At 39.8% G+C, this 14,527-nt stretch overlaps 2 protein-coding genes across 4 annotated transcripts; one reads left to right on the forward strand and one right to left on the reverse strand.

The window, feature by feature from the left end:
* Nucleotides 1–326: 326 nt before the first annotated feature.
* Nucleotides 327–4,421, reverse strand: gtpbp10 (GTP binding protein 10). Its single transcript, XM_005809114.2, has 10 exons — nucleotides 4,303–4,421; nucleotides 3,292–3,485; nucleotides 3,085–3,176; nucleotides 2,848–2,992; nucleotides 2,367–2,440; nucleotides 2,232–2,284; nucleotides 2,053–2,160; nucleotides 1,864–1,941; nucleotides 1,247–1,370; nucleotides 327–894 (listed from the first exon to the last, which is right to left on the reverse strand). The coding sequence occupies exons 1-10, from the start codon at nucleotides 4,333–4,335 to the stop codon at nucleotides 635–637; spliced, it is 1,161 nt and encodes a 386-aa protein (XP_005809171.1). The 5' UTR covers nucleotides 4,336–4,421; the 3' UTR covers nucleotides 327–634.
* Nucleotides 4,422–6,847: 2,426 nt separating this feature from the next.
* On the forward strand, nucleotides 6,848–13,768 carry osgin2 (oxidative stress induced growth inhibitor family member 2). Of its 3 annotated transcripts, none has more exons than XM_023330354.1 (6): nucleotides 6,848–7,089; nucleotides 10,355–10,447; nucleotides 10,545–10,681; nucleotides 10,763–10,954; nucleotides 11,048–11,139; nucleotides 11,227–13,768. In XM_023330354.1, the coding sequence occupies exons 2-6, from the start codon at nucleotides 10,381–10,383 to the stop codon at nucleotides 12,398–12,400; spliced, it is 1,662 nt and encodes a 553-aa protein (XP_023186122.1). In that variant the 5' UTR covers nucleotides 6,848–7,089; nucleotides 10,355–10,380; the 3' UTR covers nucleotides 12,401–13,768. The 3 variants fall into 3 exon arrangements, with proteins under 3 accessions (XP_023186122.1, XP_023186123.1, XP_023186121.1); XM_023330355.1 differs by lacking the exon at nucleotides 6,848–7,089 and adding an exon at nucleotides 7,109–7,276; XM_023330353.1 differs by lacking the exon at nucleotides 6,848–7,089 and adding an exon at nucleotides 8,140–8,286.
* Nucleotides 13,769–14,527: the final 759 nt, after the last annotated feature.

Genomic DNA, 14,527 nt, shown 5'->3' on the forward strand with positions numbered 1-14,527 from the left:
AACAGGACACAGTGTCCACCCTCCAGATGAGCTGTGGACTCCGTTTCTGGCCGGAAACTTTGAATGTATTTGCGTACTTGAGCAGACCGACTACTTCGGTGGGCTCCAGTTCGGCCAGACTCGTAGGCCCTCGACTCCAGGAGCACTGCAGTTGTTCTTTTTTTTATTATCTTTATTTTTACTTGTGTGCTGTACAGACTATTGATGCAAAAATCAGCCCACTTATTTTTTTTCTCTTAATCATTAAGTATTGTAATATATTTAATATAAAATAAAACTTTCATTCAAACACAATTCTCAGTTTTTTAGAATCAATCAAACTCGACCAAACTTGAATATTTATTTTAACTCTACATTTTCGCACTTTGGATGCTGCATGTTGAGATGTTATCAAAGCAGCTTTAAACTTCACACAATAATGAACATGATCTTAATCTTTGTGAACGTCTGGATGAAGCAGAAAAGATGTTCCTTATCCTATGTAGAAAGTCAAAAGGAGCAGGTCAATATTTCAGACATGTATGCAACATTTCCTCCATCGAAGATGCTGAGCAGTTTTTCTCGCTCCTGCGTTTCTCCAAAGAGAGATCTTTCCACCTCGCTTTGTTTCAGCTGACAGAACTCCAGACGTCGCTCACTGAGTCCTGCCGACGCCACTTGACAGTGAGATTTTGTCCTCGTTTCTAAAACATTCGTGAGATTGTTGCCTCAGTGCTTGCAGCTTCTCCTGATGCATGGCGCTCGTTTCCATGGCGGCGTACTCATCCAGCGAGAGTCGAATGCAACTCTTCAGATGGTCGACACCAAACCCATTGAGGGCGGAAATAGGAACCACATGTCTGAATGTTATGAAGCTCTTTGGGATCATATCATCTGGCAGTAAATCGGTGAACTCTGGATGGCAGAGAATAACAAAAAGGCAAATTTAAAGGTCTTAATCTGGTTCATATCAAATTTCTAATACAAGCTATAATATAAACAGTCTAATTCATCTATGCAAATATTCTAGTCACAATCATACAAAAGACAGTTTGTTTTTCAGAGGCTTCCATATTTAAAATACTGAAATGTAAGATTTCACTGAGTTACAATCAGTGTTTTTTTCCCACACGATGTCACTACATCCTGAAACCTGCTCCAACAAAAACATACTTAACTGTTGAGGGAATTCTGGGTAATTGTGCTGCGGTATTTCGATTAACATTTAACATCTAACAGTGGTCAACACTCTAACACACTAACTTACCCTCTGGGTTTTGAAGTTGCTCTTTGAGTTCTTCCAGCTTGTCCTCAGCTTCAGGCAAGTCCATTTTATTTACCACCAGTAATGCAGGTTTTGACACGAGCTCCTCCTTGTACAACTCCAGTTCCTTCAGCGAGAGGTGATGGAGACACAGAAGGAGGTAAACTTAAGCTTAAGATGTCAGTAGTTCATACAAAAAGTTACACTCAAGGTTCTAACACAGATTTAACACAAAAGCTTTAGAGTTTAAAGACTGAAATCCCCAGTTCTCAACCTAGTTTGAAAACCTGTTTTTGAAAGTATAAATCCTAAATGTCACTGTGAGTTGATGGCAGGTATTTCTAAAGAGGTCAGAGTTATAAAACCAGCCAAAGCAGGATGGACGGACAGACGGATGGACAGGCACACAAATGTGAAAGATACAGCTATTACAGGATGGAGTAGGGAATAAAGTTGGGAAACCAATACTGCTAAATATTCATCAAGATCTGGAAAAAAATAAATTTAATAATCTCCACACAGTGGATGAACCCTGATAAGAAAAACATTTTGGACCTGGCAGCAGTAAGAGTAGGATTTTATAATAAAAATATCAAAACGCCTTGCAGCATCAGACTCACCTTGGTAAGAAGTTGCACCGCTTCAAAGGCAGATCTAAAGGGTGTTTTACTGGCCAGCTGGAAACCACCAACATCCACCTGCAAGAGCACAGAGCATCTTGCAGTAAACCCTGGCTGACTTCAGCTACTTACACTGACCACATTCTGACACATTTACATATGTGGAACATTATTTCTGCTTCTACATACAACAAACAGCAGGTGCTTGGTCCTTTCTACGTGCTTTAGGAACTTGTGGCCCATGCCTCTGTTCAGGTGAGCCCCTTCAATGAGTCCCGGCAGATCTGCAATTGAGATCTGCAAAAATAAAAACAAACAATTAGGGAAACTTTAAAACACACATTAGGCTCTAGTTAGCATTCACATACTTGCTTGTAATCTGGATAGGCTACCTTGCCGAGCTCAGGCCTCAAAGTTGTGACTGTAAGAGGAATAATATAGGACTTTAGAAATAAAAGAAAAATATGTGAGATGTACTGAGCTTGAAACTGTTTCATTCTTACAAGCGTAGTTGGCAATCTGAGGTGTGGCGTTTGACAAGGCTGTGAGGAGAGATGACTTTCCTGCATTTGGGAACCTGATGAGAATTTAGCAAAACATAGTCAGCATACATCCAGCATCAAAGTCTGTTTTGTTTCATTTTCTTTTTTAAGTCAAGCTACAACAACTTTGTATTTTATATGATTTATTCCAGTGGGATCTTAAGCAATAGACCAAACAAGAACTAGATCATAATTGTAAAGTGGAAGCTGCCCCGATGAAAGGTGAACCACTGCTGCCACATCAAGTCTTTTGCAGCCTCTAACAAACGGATTACAGAGGAATTGTCATGAATTTTGCTCCATACATCTGCAGCATGCACAGAACATTATGCTTAGGCATAATCACACCAGACTTTTTACCGTGAATACAATGCAATTTAACAAAAAAGTTCGAGAGACGTGAACCCTTTTGTAAGGTAACGTATACTTGTTATTGTCTCACCCTACGAGGCCCAGGTCAGCGATGAGCTTCAGGTCCAGACGTATGTGTTTGACCTGGCCTTTCTTGGGCTCGAAGGAAGAGTAGGGTGTCCCTCCAGATCCTCCTTTAGCCACCAGCACCCGATCACCCTCAGCATTCAGTTCGCCTTGTGAAAGAATTGATGAGAAAAAAAAGTTTTGCCAAAAAAACATTTTGCATGAAATTAAATTATTGACATAAAACGGACTTCTCACATACCAAGTATTCTGCCGTCATCAGCGGTGACAGTGATACCAACGGGTGCTAGGATTTCCTCATCCTTTCCTTTGTCTCCCTTCAGAGCTCGAACACTGACATAAGAAAATCAAATACCAACAAAAGCGTTCAGTGATGTCTGATAGAAGGAACACATATATGTAAGTAAGAATCAAATTTTAAAACAAGGTTGTGTTTGCAGACACCAACCTGCTGTTGGCTCCTGATCCCCCTACGAACCGTTTTAACGGGTATTTGTCCTTGATCTTCTTTAAAGTCGTGTTCTTTGTCGCCACCACCCAAACGTTTCCTCCGTTTCCTCCATGTCCTCCAAGGCGAGGCAGAGCCATCCCGCCGGTGCCTCCACGTACGTACAGGCGGAGGTTGTCCACAAAGTTTCCATACTGTATAGAAACGTTAAAAACACAAGTCAGATCTGAAGGATAAGCTCACTGCTTTTAGGTAGTGTAGCACATTTACACCTGCATTACCTAAAATGATTGTAAATCCACTTTTGGATCTTGAATTAAGGCACTTTTTAAAAAATACTACTAGATATTACTGAACATCTTATAATCTAAATTGTAAAAAAAAAAAAATAATAAAATTAACAAAAGAAATATAAGATATGTGCTCTAGTTCTTGATGTTAATATCATTTTACAACTAAAACTGGCAGATTTTCCTTTTTCCTCAGCTTATTGTATGACTTAGTTGTAATTATATAAATATATTTTTGCTTTGACATGACTTCACAAACCAACACAAGGCAGCACATAGAAAAATGTTAAATAAAATCCAAGCCAAGTCCATAATATGAAAATGTTCAAGAGCCTTACGCAGAAAAAAGAAAGGCACTGTAAAGGTGATCACTACACAATAATATTTGATAATGGGCTGCTTTGATGCTGTACACTTTCATTTTGCATTTTTTACATTTTGTAGCCGAAATACTGTCCAAGAAAATAAAAATGGCAATTTAACCGCAAGAACTGGATAATCCTAAATCACAAAAGATTTTATCCTTAGAGTGACTTTTTTTCTTCATAACAAATACAATAAATTTAGCAAAATGTAATCAAACATCAGAAACTGTGATATATTTTACTTTAATGCTGCAATAACACCATGTTTGCGCTGACTGCTAGCTTGACCGCTAATGTGAAACTGTTTAAAACCGATAAGTCGTGTTGAAAACAAACAGGTTGACGTATTTATTTACCTTGCGGAAACAAATTCTACTGATGTGGACCATTATCAGAGACTTTTATGTCCGCTTTTCTCGTTTATCACCACCGCTAGCTATTAGCAGACATGTGTCTCTGATGTATTGAAAACAACCGGAAGTGATAAATACTCCCTACTGATTGGTTGAAGTAAGGAAGAGGCGGGACTTTGTGGAATAACTGGCTTTCCATTTGCTGCTAGGGATACATGCGTCTCTATTATAGAGAAAACAAGACATTTTTTAATTATTCAGATTATATACAGGAGCCATTTGATAATGAAACATTGGCGCCATAGTTTTACCAACTTTTATGCATGTATTGTTTATCTGCCTGAGGTCGCAGCTCTGAAACAGATCTGTTTAATATTTCTGGAGCCATAGTCGTAATTAGCCCGTTATAGAATAGTCACAGCACAATGATGCGGGGTTTATCGGAATATTGGAATATATATATATATATATATATATATATATATATATATATATATATATATATAATGTTTCTCTGGTTTGTGCCAGTGTATGGCAGGCAAATACACATTGTATGACTTTATAAGGCAAACAAGTATTTTATGAAATCGCAAGGTACTTTGGGCATATGCTGGTTCAAGTAGCACTAGTGTCTGATAGTACAAAATTAGTAATAAAAACAACCAACCAAACACATAAAAAAATTAAGAATGCTTAAAAGTGGAAGGTAAAAGATGTGTGCAGTAGATTTAGGATTTACCTTGTAACATCAAAAAATCATTCTGAAATACCAGCAGTCCATCATGTGACATAAACAGAGAACATTAAATGTTTCTTAGTTGATTATTATTGTAAATATTCTTAGATAATATTGGCAAGTAAACAATATCAAATTATTTAATATACATTTAAAATACATCCTGTTTGTGATTAAGCCAAATACATGTACAACTTTGAAGAAAATGGTTATGATTTCTTCAACTAAACTGCCATTTTCAAGTTTTGCCACAGATTCTTAATCATAGTCTTAATTGACTTGATTGTGCTATCACATATCACTCAATCTGTAGCTCTGGCTGTATGTTTAGTCATCTTGATAAAAGGTGAACTTATGCCCCAGTTTCAACTATTTTGCATTCTGCTAAAGATTATTTTCCAGGATTTCCCTATATTTAGCACAATGTTCCTATAACTAATCTTTTACTCAATTCCTGATTAAGAGAAATATCCCCACAGAATGATGCTGCCACCATCACCGCTGCCACGAAGAAATTATGACAGCACACTGGGCTTGATATGATTCCTTTTAAACTTTTAGTTAATTATCTTCTGCTAAACACCAGAAAGATGCAAAAATGATCTTTGTCTTCTTCGGTAGGGGATGTACGGAAATGTATTCTCGTTGGGCTTCTGTACATGACAATAAAGGCTTTCTGATTCTGACCAGAGGAATGTTTCAGACCACGAGCCTGTCATGATAAAGGACACTGCTATTTAAAAAGCATCGCTCTATAAATACCTAGGGATGCAGATGGACAGTGTGCTGTGTTGGGAAGCCCACTTTCTGTGTTTACAGCTGCAGCAGAGACTATACTTTCAAAGACGACTGGCACTTTATGGGGTTGATGTTAACATACTGCTTGCTTCTTACCTCTACTTTTTTTTAAATTACCTTTTTACTTTTTAAATATCATATGCTGTGGGATCACAACCTGGTTTGGAGACAACTATTCAATGTAGGACCAAGCTTGCCCATATGAAAGTAATCGATTTGAAAGACCATAGAGACCATATGTAAGCAAGACGATAAAAACAGTTTTAAAGAGGAAACTTTAGTTTTTACCTTCTTGTTGCGTTCATTGTTTTGAGTATGTGTTTTATCCGTGCATGTTGTTTAAATGTTTTTTTGCTACTGTGTAGCAATTTATCCATTGCTACAGAGTATGTATGTGGCATGTAGCAATGGATATATTGCTACATTACTGTAGCAATGTCCATTTTTGTCTTCAAATGGACACATTTTTGTCCATTTGAAGACAAAAATATTAATCTATTCTAATTTGTTGCACTATATTTTGGGGTCCATCCATTTATGTAACTAGGGAGGTAATTGGGAAAGAGAAGGTGCTGGATGCTACCTAAAAAGGGCAAAAGACAGGGTACACAGGTCGAGACAAATAGGATGTACAAACATTTACTCACACTTTAGGAAGATTTAGAGACTAATTACAATCATCTTTTTGAAATTTGGGAGAGAATCAATGCATGCACAGTGAGAACATGCAAACCCATGACCTTTTGCTGCAAGACAACAGCGCTGCTCCAATGTGCAGAGGTATTAGAATAACACATTTCAGATTTACAGATATTTGTAGCCTGATTATAAAAAGAAAAAAAAATCCCATTCACAGCTATGAGCGTCTTTGTGTTGATGTATGAAAATCCCAATGCAATATCATGGGTGGTTGGTCGTTGTAACGTAGCATAACGTGAAAAATGCTCAAGGGGAGTGATTACTGATGCAACACTGTACACTTTACAGAGTTTTGTAAGCAAAAACTGCGGGGTGAGCAGCAGAGTCGGTGGCGCTGTGAAGATGCTGAGATGCTCTGATCTCGCTCCGTGAACGCGCTCACGCTCACGCCGCGCACACCGAGATGCGCATGTGGCTGTGGAGGAGCAGGCGCATCACCCTATTTGTCTCTTTAACACTCCGCTGTCAGGACTCTGAGAAGACCTAACGTCTAGCTCAAACTTTCGGGCTGATCAGACCTGCACACGCCGGGTCTGGTCGGATTTAACCGCACCGAGGTGAGCGTGTGTTACGCGTGCATGTATGATGACGAGAGAGGTTTGGCTCATTATCTCATTCAGGAGACCCCAGACAGCAATAGATCCTCCCACCGGTCTGTATCTATTTATACGGTTGGAAAGGGCTGCCGTGGGTCGTGATAACTGGACGCGACTGAGTGGGGACAGATTGATAAATCTCAGCACGGTAAGCGCTCCTGGTTCCGGGCAGAGAGTGGCGGATGGATGTGAGCCTGACCTAAATTATGCAATGATGATGGGAACGTGGCGGTTGCAGCATGTGCTCCTTATTGGACCTGAAGCTGCACAGAGTCTGGAGGAGCAGCAGGAGGTTTGAGCCTGTTTTAGTGGGGATGCTGTGGACGATCTGCTGCATCACTCACTTCATCCGATCGGCTGTGATGCAGCAACATCCACATTCAAACGCTCCGTTTGGACTGAGTCCAAACCAGGACTAAGTTTGGTCTTAGCCCTGGTTTACTAAAACTTAGTCCTAGTCGGATTTTCTTACTCATCCACAAGCTGAGATGAGGCATTTTAAGGGCCTATAGTAGAAATTTGATCTATAAAAATATGAGACATTTTATTTCATAACTAAATAAGTGGTTTAACTAAAACCCATGATCTAATTGCTCTGATACGTTGTTATGTATACTCAAAGCATAGAACATCTAATTTCACTAGCTTAGTTTTGTGGAAAACTACTCCAAAGTGATAGTCGGATGAGGAACAACAGTATAAAAGCAAAACAGGCTAAAATTCATGCATTTTTAATCTCATTTTGTGACGCTCTTAAGCAAGAATCCACCTTTTTTATTTTTTGTTTTTGTCACATGCACGTTTAAGTCATTCTTGCCTAATAAGTGTATATTCTTTTTTTTTTTTTTTTACAAAAAAATGCATGCAGCCCATATGATTCAATGACAATAGACATATTTGCTGCTAACATTTCTAAAGTGTCTTTTTGTGATGCAACATTTAGAAACACATGATGCATGGAAATCAGCTGTTGCATCATTTCCGGTTTATTTCAGGCTGAGGTATTTGATGCAACCCCTGCTACTACTCAGACTCAGAAAGATAAAGCAGAAGGACTATAGTCTGTCCAAAAAAGCTACATATATCTGCCTATCTACCTGATTTAATTCAAGCTGCCAGTGAGATCACTATATGCATCTGATATCTTCAACACTGCAAGTATAAACTGATCAGCTTCTTGGTTCCATTTTTTTTTTTACACATTTCCTCTGGTTTGGTTTATTTCTAACAAATATCTAAATGTTTCAGATTATCGTGCAAATGTTTATGTCCGATGAAGTTGTTTAGAGTGATTACAAAAAGCCATTTTCAAATAATGGTTTGATTTCCTTAGAGAAAAATGCTAGTCTAACCAATCCGGTGTTTAAAAAGTAATTGTGCACAAACCGAACGACAGCTGCAATCAAGAGTTACTGACAACTATTGCAGTGAAGGAAATCTGATCTACTCTTCTTTGCAGAAGTGCTTTACTTCAGTCAGATGTGAGGACTTCCCAGCATCCAATTTAAGTTCACGCCACAGAATCTTAACTTAATTCAAATTGAGACTTTGACAAGGCCATTTCAAAGCCTTCATTTTGTCTGTTTTTAGCCATTCAGAGGAGGACTTGATAGTGTGCTTTAGCACTTTGCACTGATGCATAACCCAGAAGTGAGGTTATGATCATAAACTCACTTTTGAGTTTATGACCAGAGATTCTGGCCAGAGATTCTTCTCTAGCGGGACCAGGATTATTTTATCCTGGAGAGTAAAAATAATGGCTTAATCAATTACGGAAGGTCATCCAGGTCCCAAAGCAGTAAAGCAGCCCCACACCATCACACTTCCACCACCATGTTTTTCTGTTGGTATTTTTATTTTCTTTGAAATTCTGTGTAATGGCACCCATACCTTATAAAATATTCCACTTGGTCTCATTCACATAACTCCCTAAAGTATTTGGAAATTATTAAAATGTTTGCCAATATTATGACCAGCCTTATTATTGAATTATGAATAGTAAACCTTAACTAAGGCAAGTGAATCTTAGTGCTTTAAATGTTGTTTTGGCTTCTTTATTAAGTGACTTCTTGATTCCACTGATCTGGTAATAATCAGGTTTCGTTGTAGATGCAGTTAATTCATTACCTTTTCACATAGAGCTAGATTGGTTTGGATGTTTGTTAACCTAAAAAATTAAATCATCTTTTGAAAGCTGCATTTTATGTTTACTTTGATTAAGTTTGCCTGATGTTAGCCTTTATACATGAAAAATGTAACTGACCAAAAAAATGTAAAAACAGCAGCCCTGCATGCTGTTGAGCTGCAAAGTCCCAGATAATAAACAATTCCACTACCAAAAACAAGAAATCTTTCATTACTATTATAAATGGTTGCAAGCAGCTGGTTGGTGTACAGATAGGTCGGACAAGAGGAAGGAGATAGAGAGAGGTGAGAGATGTAGACCTGAGTTTCCAGGTTGTAAGACATTACAGGTGGTGTTTTGGTTGGTGTGAAAGTGGAGCAGGAGGGCAGTGTTTGTTTGCTGTGGTGGGTACATTTTTGGCGGGATTATCTTTCAGTGGTTCAGTCTGTCAGCATGCCAGGCCCACATTCTCACCCAGTAAAGACATAAACAGCCCGAGTGGGATTAGGGCCCAGTCGGACAAGTGATCAGGGGGGATTTGCTGCCCGTCAGGAACACAATGGCACTGTCTCGTAACACACAAACTCATACCGCGCATGCTCACAACGGACCCAGACCCACATTAATCCCACGAGAACTCCCTTTTGTTTGGGGAGCAGTAGCAGGGTTAATAGAGGCTAGCCTCGCCACGGGCCATGACTGAAGAGACAGAGGGTGTGTATGGACGTCAATGAACACCAGGGAGAAAATCAGGGGGCACGTTGTGTTTTGGCGGGGTGTTTCCACGTGTCTGAAGTCCCAGACAGACGGGGTGGGTCACTGATGTGTGTGGAAGCATAATGCCACGGATGAATAAAGTTTTTTTTTCTCTCCCTCAGTGTGTATGTCTCTGAGTCAGCTGGTGACGGTGGATGGGGACAGGATCTAAGATAACAACAACATTGTTAGACAAAAACAGCAAGCCAGTTCAAACCTGTTGAAATAATCAGACCCAGTTGAGAAACAAATCATGGATGAGACTGTGCCTTTAGTTGAATGTTTGATGGATCTGTCCAGAAATATCTGGAACCTTTTTCATATCTTTCTTCTGTTTTCTCTCAGTGCCGGCTCTGGCCCAGGCTGCAGCCATGCCTCTTCTGGAAGAGAACACACTGTCTCAAGAGCATCCACCTACCCTCCCCGTGGTCATCATAGGTAAATTATTGCTTACTTTAATCAGGTCAACCTTGTTCTTCACCTTTTGGTCTTAATTGTATCAGCGTACTCACATTTTCCAACTATTTGTTTGCAGGGAATGGCCCATCAGGTATTTGTCTGTCCTACTTGCTAAGTGGATACAAGCCCTACCTGGACACTGCAACTGTTCACCCAAACCCGATTCTGTACAGGAAGCTACAGGAGGCCAAACACCTCCCTATCACAGAACAGGTAGATAAAAAATCATGTTCACACACAAGGTGTTTCATACATGAAACTCAGATATATCAAAAGACTCTGTTCTTTATCCAGGATATGAAATACTTGAGTGAAGGTCTCGAGGGTCGATCAAGGAATCCCATAGCTGTGCTATTTGATACACTTTTACACCCCAATGCTGACTTTGGCTATGAGTTCCCACCAGTCCTCAAGTGGAGGAGAGACAAGCATCAACAAATTCCACATCTTGTTTTGGGAAAGGGAACACCTGGGGGTGCCTGGCATGTAAGTTTATTCTACAAAAGCCTTCTAACGTATCTGGGTTTTGTGTCAACAGAGTATTTTGCTTTGACCACACTGTTGGTTGCCTCTCCTTAGGCAATGGAAGGCTCCATGTTGACTGTTAGTCTTGGCATCTGGATGGAGCTCCCTGGAGTCAACTACAGAGACTTAACCAATGGGAAACGAAGGTAAAAAGAGCCTCACACAACATTGATGGGTCAAGCTTTAGTTTCACTGGGCACTCATGTTCTCACTGTCCAAATCTTCTTCTTTAGAGATGTAACCAGTGATAGAGCCACCCCAGAGGAGATCTCATCCTACTACAAAGACTATGTGAAGCTAAAGGGTCTGCAGAAGAATTTTGTTGACAACACTTACGTGACCTCTGTTCAGAAACTTTGCAGAGGGCATGAGCAGGAGGGTCTGGAAAATGGGCAAGAAGATCAAAGGGTGGTTGATAGTGGGAATGGGCACTTTGAGGAGAATGGCAAAGAGTGTGAAAACAATGGAGGAGGAGGCACGCTCTGGGAGATCAGGGGTTATCGACAAGTACAGAGCGACACTCATGTCCCCTTCTCCCTGTTTGCTGAGAATGTCGTCCTGGCCACTGGTGCATCTGATTCTCCAGTCAGATTAGGTGTAGAGGGTGAAGATCTACCTTTTGTGTTCCACAGCATCTCAGACTTGGGTTTGGCTGTAAGCCAGGGAAAACTGGATGTGAACTCTGATCCAGTTCTAGTTGTAGGTGCTGGTCTAAGTGCCGCTGATGCAGTTCTATGTGCGCTTAACAGCAACATCAGAGTGCTGCATGTTTTCCGGAAGAACATAGACAATCCAGACCTCATCTTTAAGCAGCTTCCCAAGACCCTGTACCCAGAATACCACAAAGTGTACAACATGATGTCTTCCCAGACCTGTACCAATGTGGCATCCTTGTCCTCCTCTAACAGACCCCAGGCAGTTAGCATTGCCTCTTCAGTATGTGCCAAAATGTGCCCTAAACCTCAGCTTTCTGCAGGGAGCATTGCTGGAGGTTCTAGTATCAGTCTCTTCCCCGATTACACCAGTTTCCCTGAACACTGTGTGGTGTCGTTCCAGTCTGACATGAAGTGTCTGCTACAAGGGGATAATTCCCTAAAGGCCTTCAAGATCTCAATGGCCTTGGTGTTGATTGGGACAAACCCAAACTTGTTCTTCCTTAAATGTCAGGGCCAGTACCTGGGACAAGATCCGACAAGGCCGATTTCCTGCAAGCAGAATCCCATCGACATCAACCCTTACACATTTGAATGCACCAAGGAGCCAGGGCTGTTTGCCATGGGTCCGCTGGTGGGAGACAACTTTGTTCGATTTCTGAAGGGTGGCGCTTTAGGCATCACCGCCTGTCTGCTGAAAAGACTCAAGAAGAGAGGAAAGCTCATCAGCAACGGAGGGAACAACTTCATTTAAAATTATCAGGAAAACATCAGACTGCTCCTAGCACACAGGTTTCAAGGAGAGAAAAAAAATTGGTAAAACAAAAGCTTTTCTATTTTTTTTTATCATTAATATAGTGTTTTACCATCTAAGCTTATAGGTTTTATATGTTCATGAAGCCAAAAAGACATTGGATGTACACAAGTTTCTAATGAAACAAAATACGACAGCTTTTAAGACTTGTCTGACTTCTTGAAGTCTCTATAGGTTCAGGATATTATGTGCCAATGGTTTATAGCTGATCTGTCATCTCATAACAGTATGGGACCTAGTTTTAATCAGGGTTATTTTTCCATTCACAGCGTGTCTTCAGGCAATCTACTAACATTAACATTAACATTCAAAGCAAAGGACTGTAGATTAAATGTATCCTGACAGTCAGTACCTACAGACATATAATACATGGACGCTGCTACACTAACATATGTTCTCATTTCCAAAACATATCATGTCAGTCATGAGTTGTCTCTTCTCTATGACATAAACAATAGATAAATAACCTCTGATCCTAAAGGTTAATGCCAAAAAAGGGTCTTAATGCCTCTGATTAATGAAACCGTTCTCTTTTATTTCAGTACATTCTCATTTTGGCCTCAGTTGTAGGTTACTTGCTTATATTACAACTTTAAATGCATTCTATGCAAATACAGTGACCTGCAAAACTATTCGCAACCCTTGAACTTCATCACATTTTGTGATTCAACTTCAAACTTGAATGTGTTTTACTTGGATTCTATATGATAGATCAACATAGTTGTAAAGGAGAGGAACTTGATTCATGGTTTGTAAAAAAGTCCTAAAGTCAAACCCCTTTATTCAGATACCCATAAAAATGCCTTCAGAAATCACCAAGCTATGGAAAACCATAGATTGGTAATTTCAATAAAAATAAATCTTTTCAGTGAAAGATTTCACTGAAAATCTTTTCAGTGAAACAGACTGAGGTTTGTTAGAGCACACTAGTGAATATTCATGATGATGACCAGTAGACCAACAAGGCCTTAGGGCTTTTTGAAAATCACTTTAAAATCAATGCACTATTTTCCTTCCATTTGACAGTCCTGCACTACTTTGTGTTGGTCTGTCACATAAAATCTAAATAAAATACACTTAAGTCTGTGGTTGTAACATGGCAAAATGTAAAAAGTTTAGTTGGTATAAATGTGTTATGGTAGGTTTTTGTGTTTATCATATCACTCACAAACCCACCATAAGACTTCCTGTTAGCTTCCAAGTGCAAATCTGAAAAAGGTTACACTGGTGTTTATTGGGGCTGCACAGTGGTGCAGTTGGTAGCACTGTTGCCTTGCAGCAAGAAGGTCCTCGGTTCGATTCTGGGTCCAGGGTCTTTCTGCATGGAGTTTGCATGTTCTCCCTTTGCACGTGTGGGTTCTCTCCAGGAACTTCCTTCCTCCCACAGTCCAAAAACATGACTGTCAGGTTAATTGGTCTTTCTAAATTCTCCCTAGGTGTGAGAGTGTGTGTGTGCATGGTTGTTTGTCCTGTCTCTGTGTTGCCCTGCGACAGACTGGCAACGTGTCCAGGGTGTACCCCGCCTCTCGCCCGGAACGTTAGCTGGAGAGGCACCATCACCCCTCCCGACCACACTAGGAACAAGGGTGTTAGAAAATGGATGGATGGTGTTTATTGGCTGCAAGGTTTCAATACCCGTTGATCAGGAATCCCTAAATACAGACTGAAACATTAAACATAAGCTTGGCTCTTCAACTTTAGCCTTCGAAAACAGCTAAGACCTAAAATGTCTTGATCAACCAGTCTAGATTTTACAATTACAAAAAAACAGCTTTTTTTAATGCTAACTTAAAACTACACTGAGAAAATCCCACTTTTAAAAAAAACACTATCACATGTTAATTTAAACCATCCAGGATCAAAGTTCTCTTCAATTTAAGCAGTTTAGACTTCAGCCTCTAGTTTTATAGTTTTAATACAAATTACTTTGTTATAACAGCTATTAGTATTGGACCATCATTGCAGTAGATAATAGCAGAATGTGAAAAAACGCACAATTGGTTCTATACAATATTAAGATTTTCTGATAACATTTATCTCGGTTTTTAAACAAATATAGGCCACAAC

This window comes from Xiphophorus maculatus, chromosome 3 (assembly GCF_002775205.1).
Source record: "Xiphophorus maculatus strain JP 163 A chromosome 3, X_maculatus-5.0-male, whole genome shotgun sequence".
Taxonomy (NCBI): Eukaryota; Metazoa; Chordata; class Actinopteri; order Cyprinodontiformes; family Poeciliidae; genus Xiphophorus; species Xiphophorus maculatus.

Coding starts and splice junctions, on each gene's coding strand:
- gtpbp10 (XM_005809114.2), bottom strand. CDS start 4,335: ATGGTCCACATCAGTAGAATTTGTTTCCGCAAG. Junction 2,993..3,084: donor TGATGACGGCAGAATACTTG/GTATGTGAGAAG, acceptor TTCTTTCACAAG/GCGAACTGAATGCTGAGGGT. Junction 1,942..2,052: donor CCAAGCACCTGCTGTTTGTT/GTATGTAGAAGC, acceptor GTGCTCTTGCAG/GTGGATGTTGGTGGTTTCCA.
- osgin2 (XM_023330353.1), top strand. Junction 10,682..10,762: donor ACCTCCCTATCACAGAACAG/GTAGATAAAAAA, acceptor TTCTTTATCCAG/GATATGAAATACTTGAGTGA. Junction 11,140..11,226: donor TTAACCAATGGGAAACGAAG/GTAAAAAGAGCC, acceptor CTTCTTCTTTAG/AGATGTAACCAGTGATAGAG.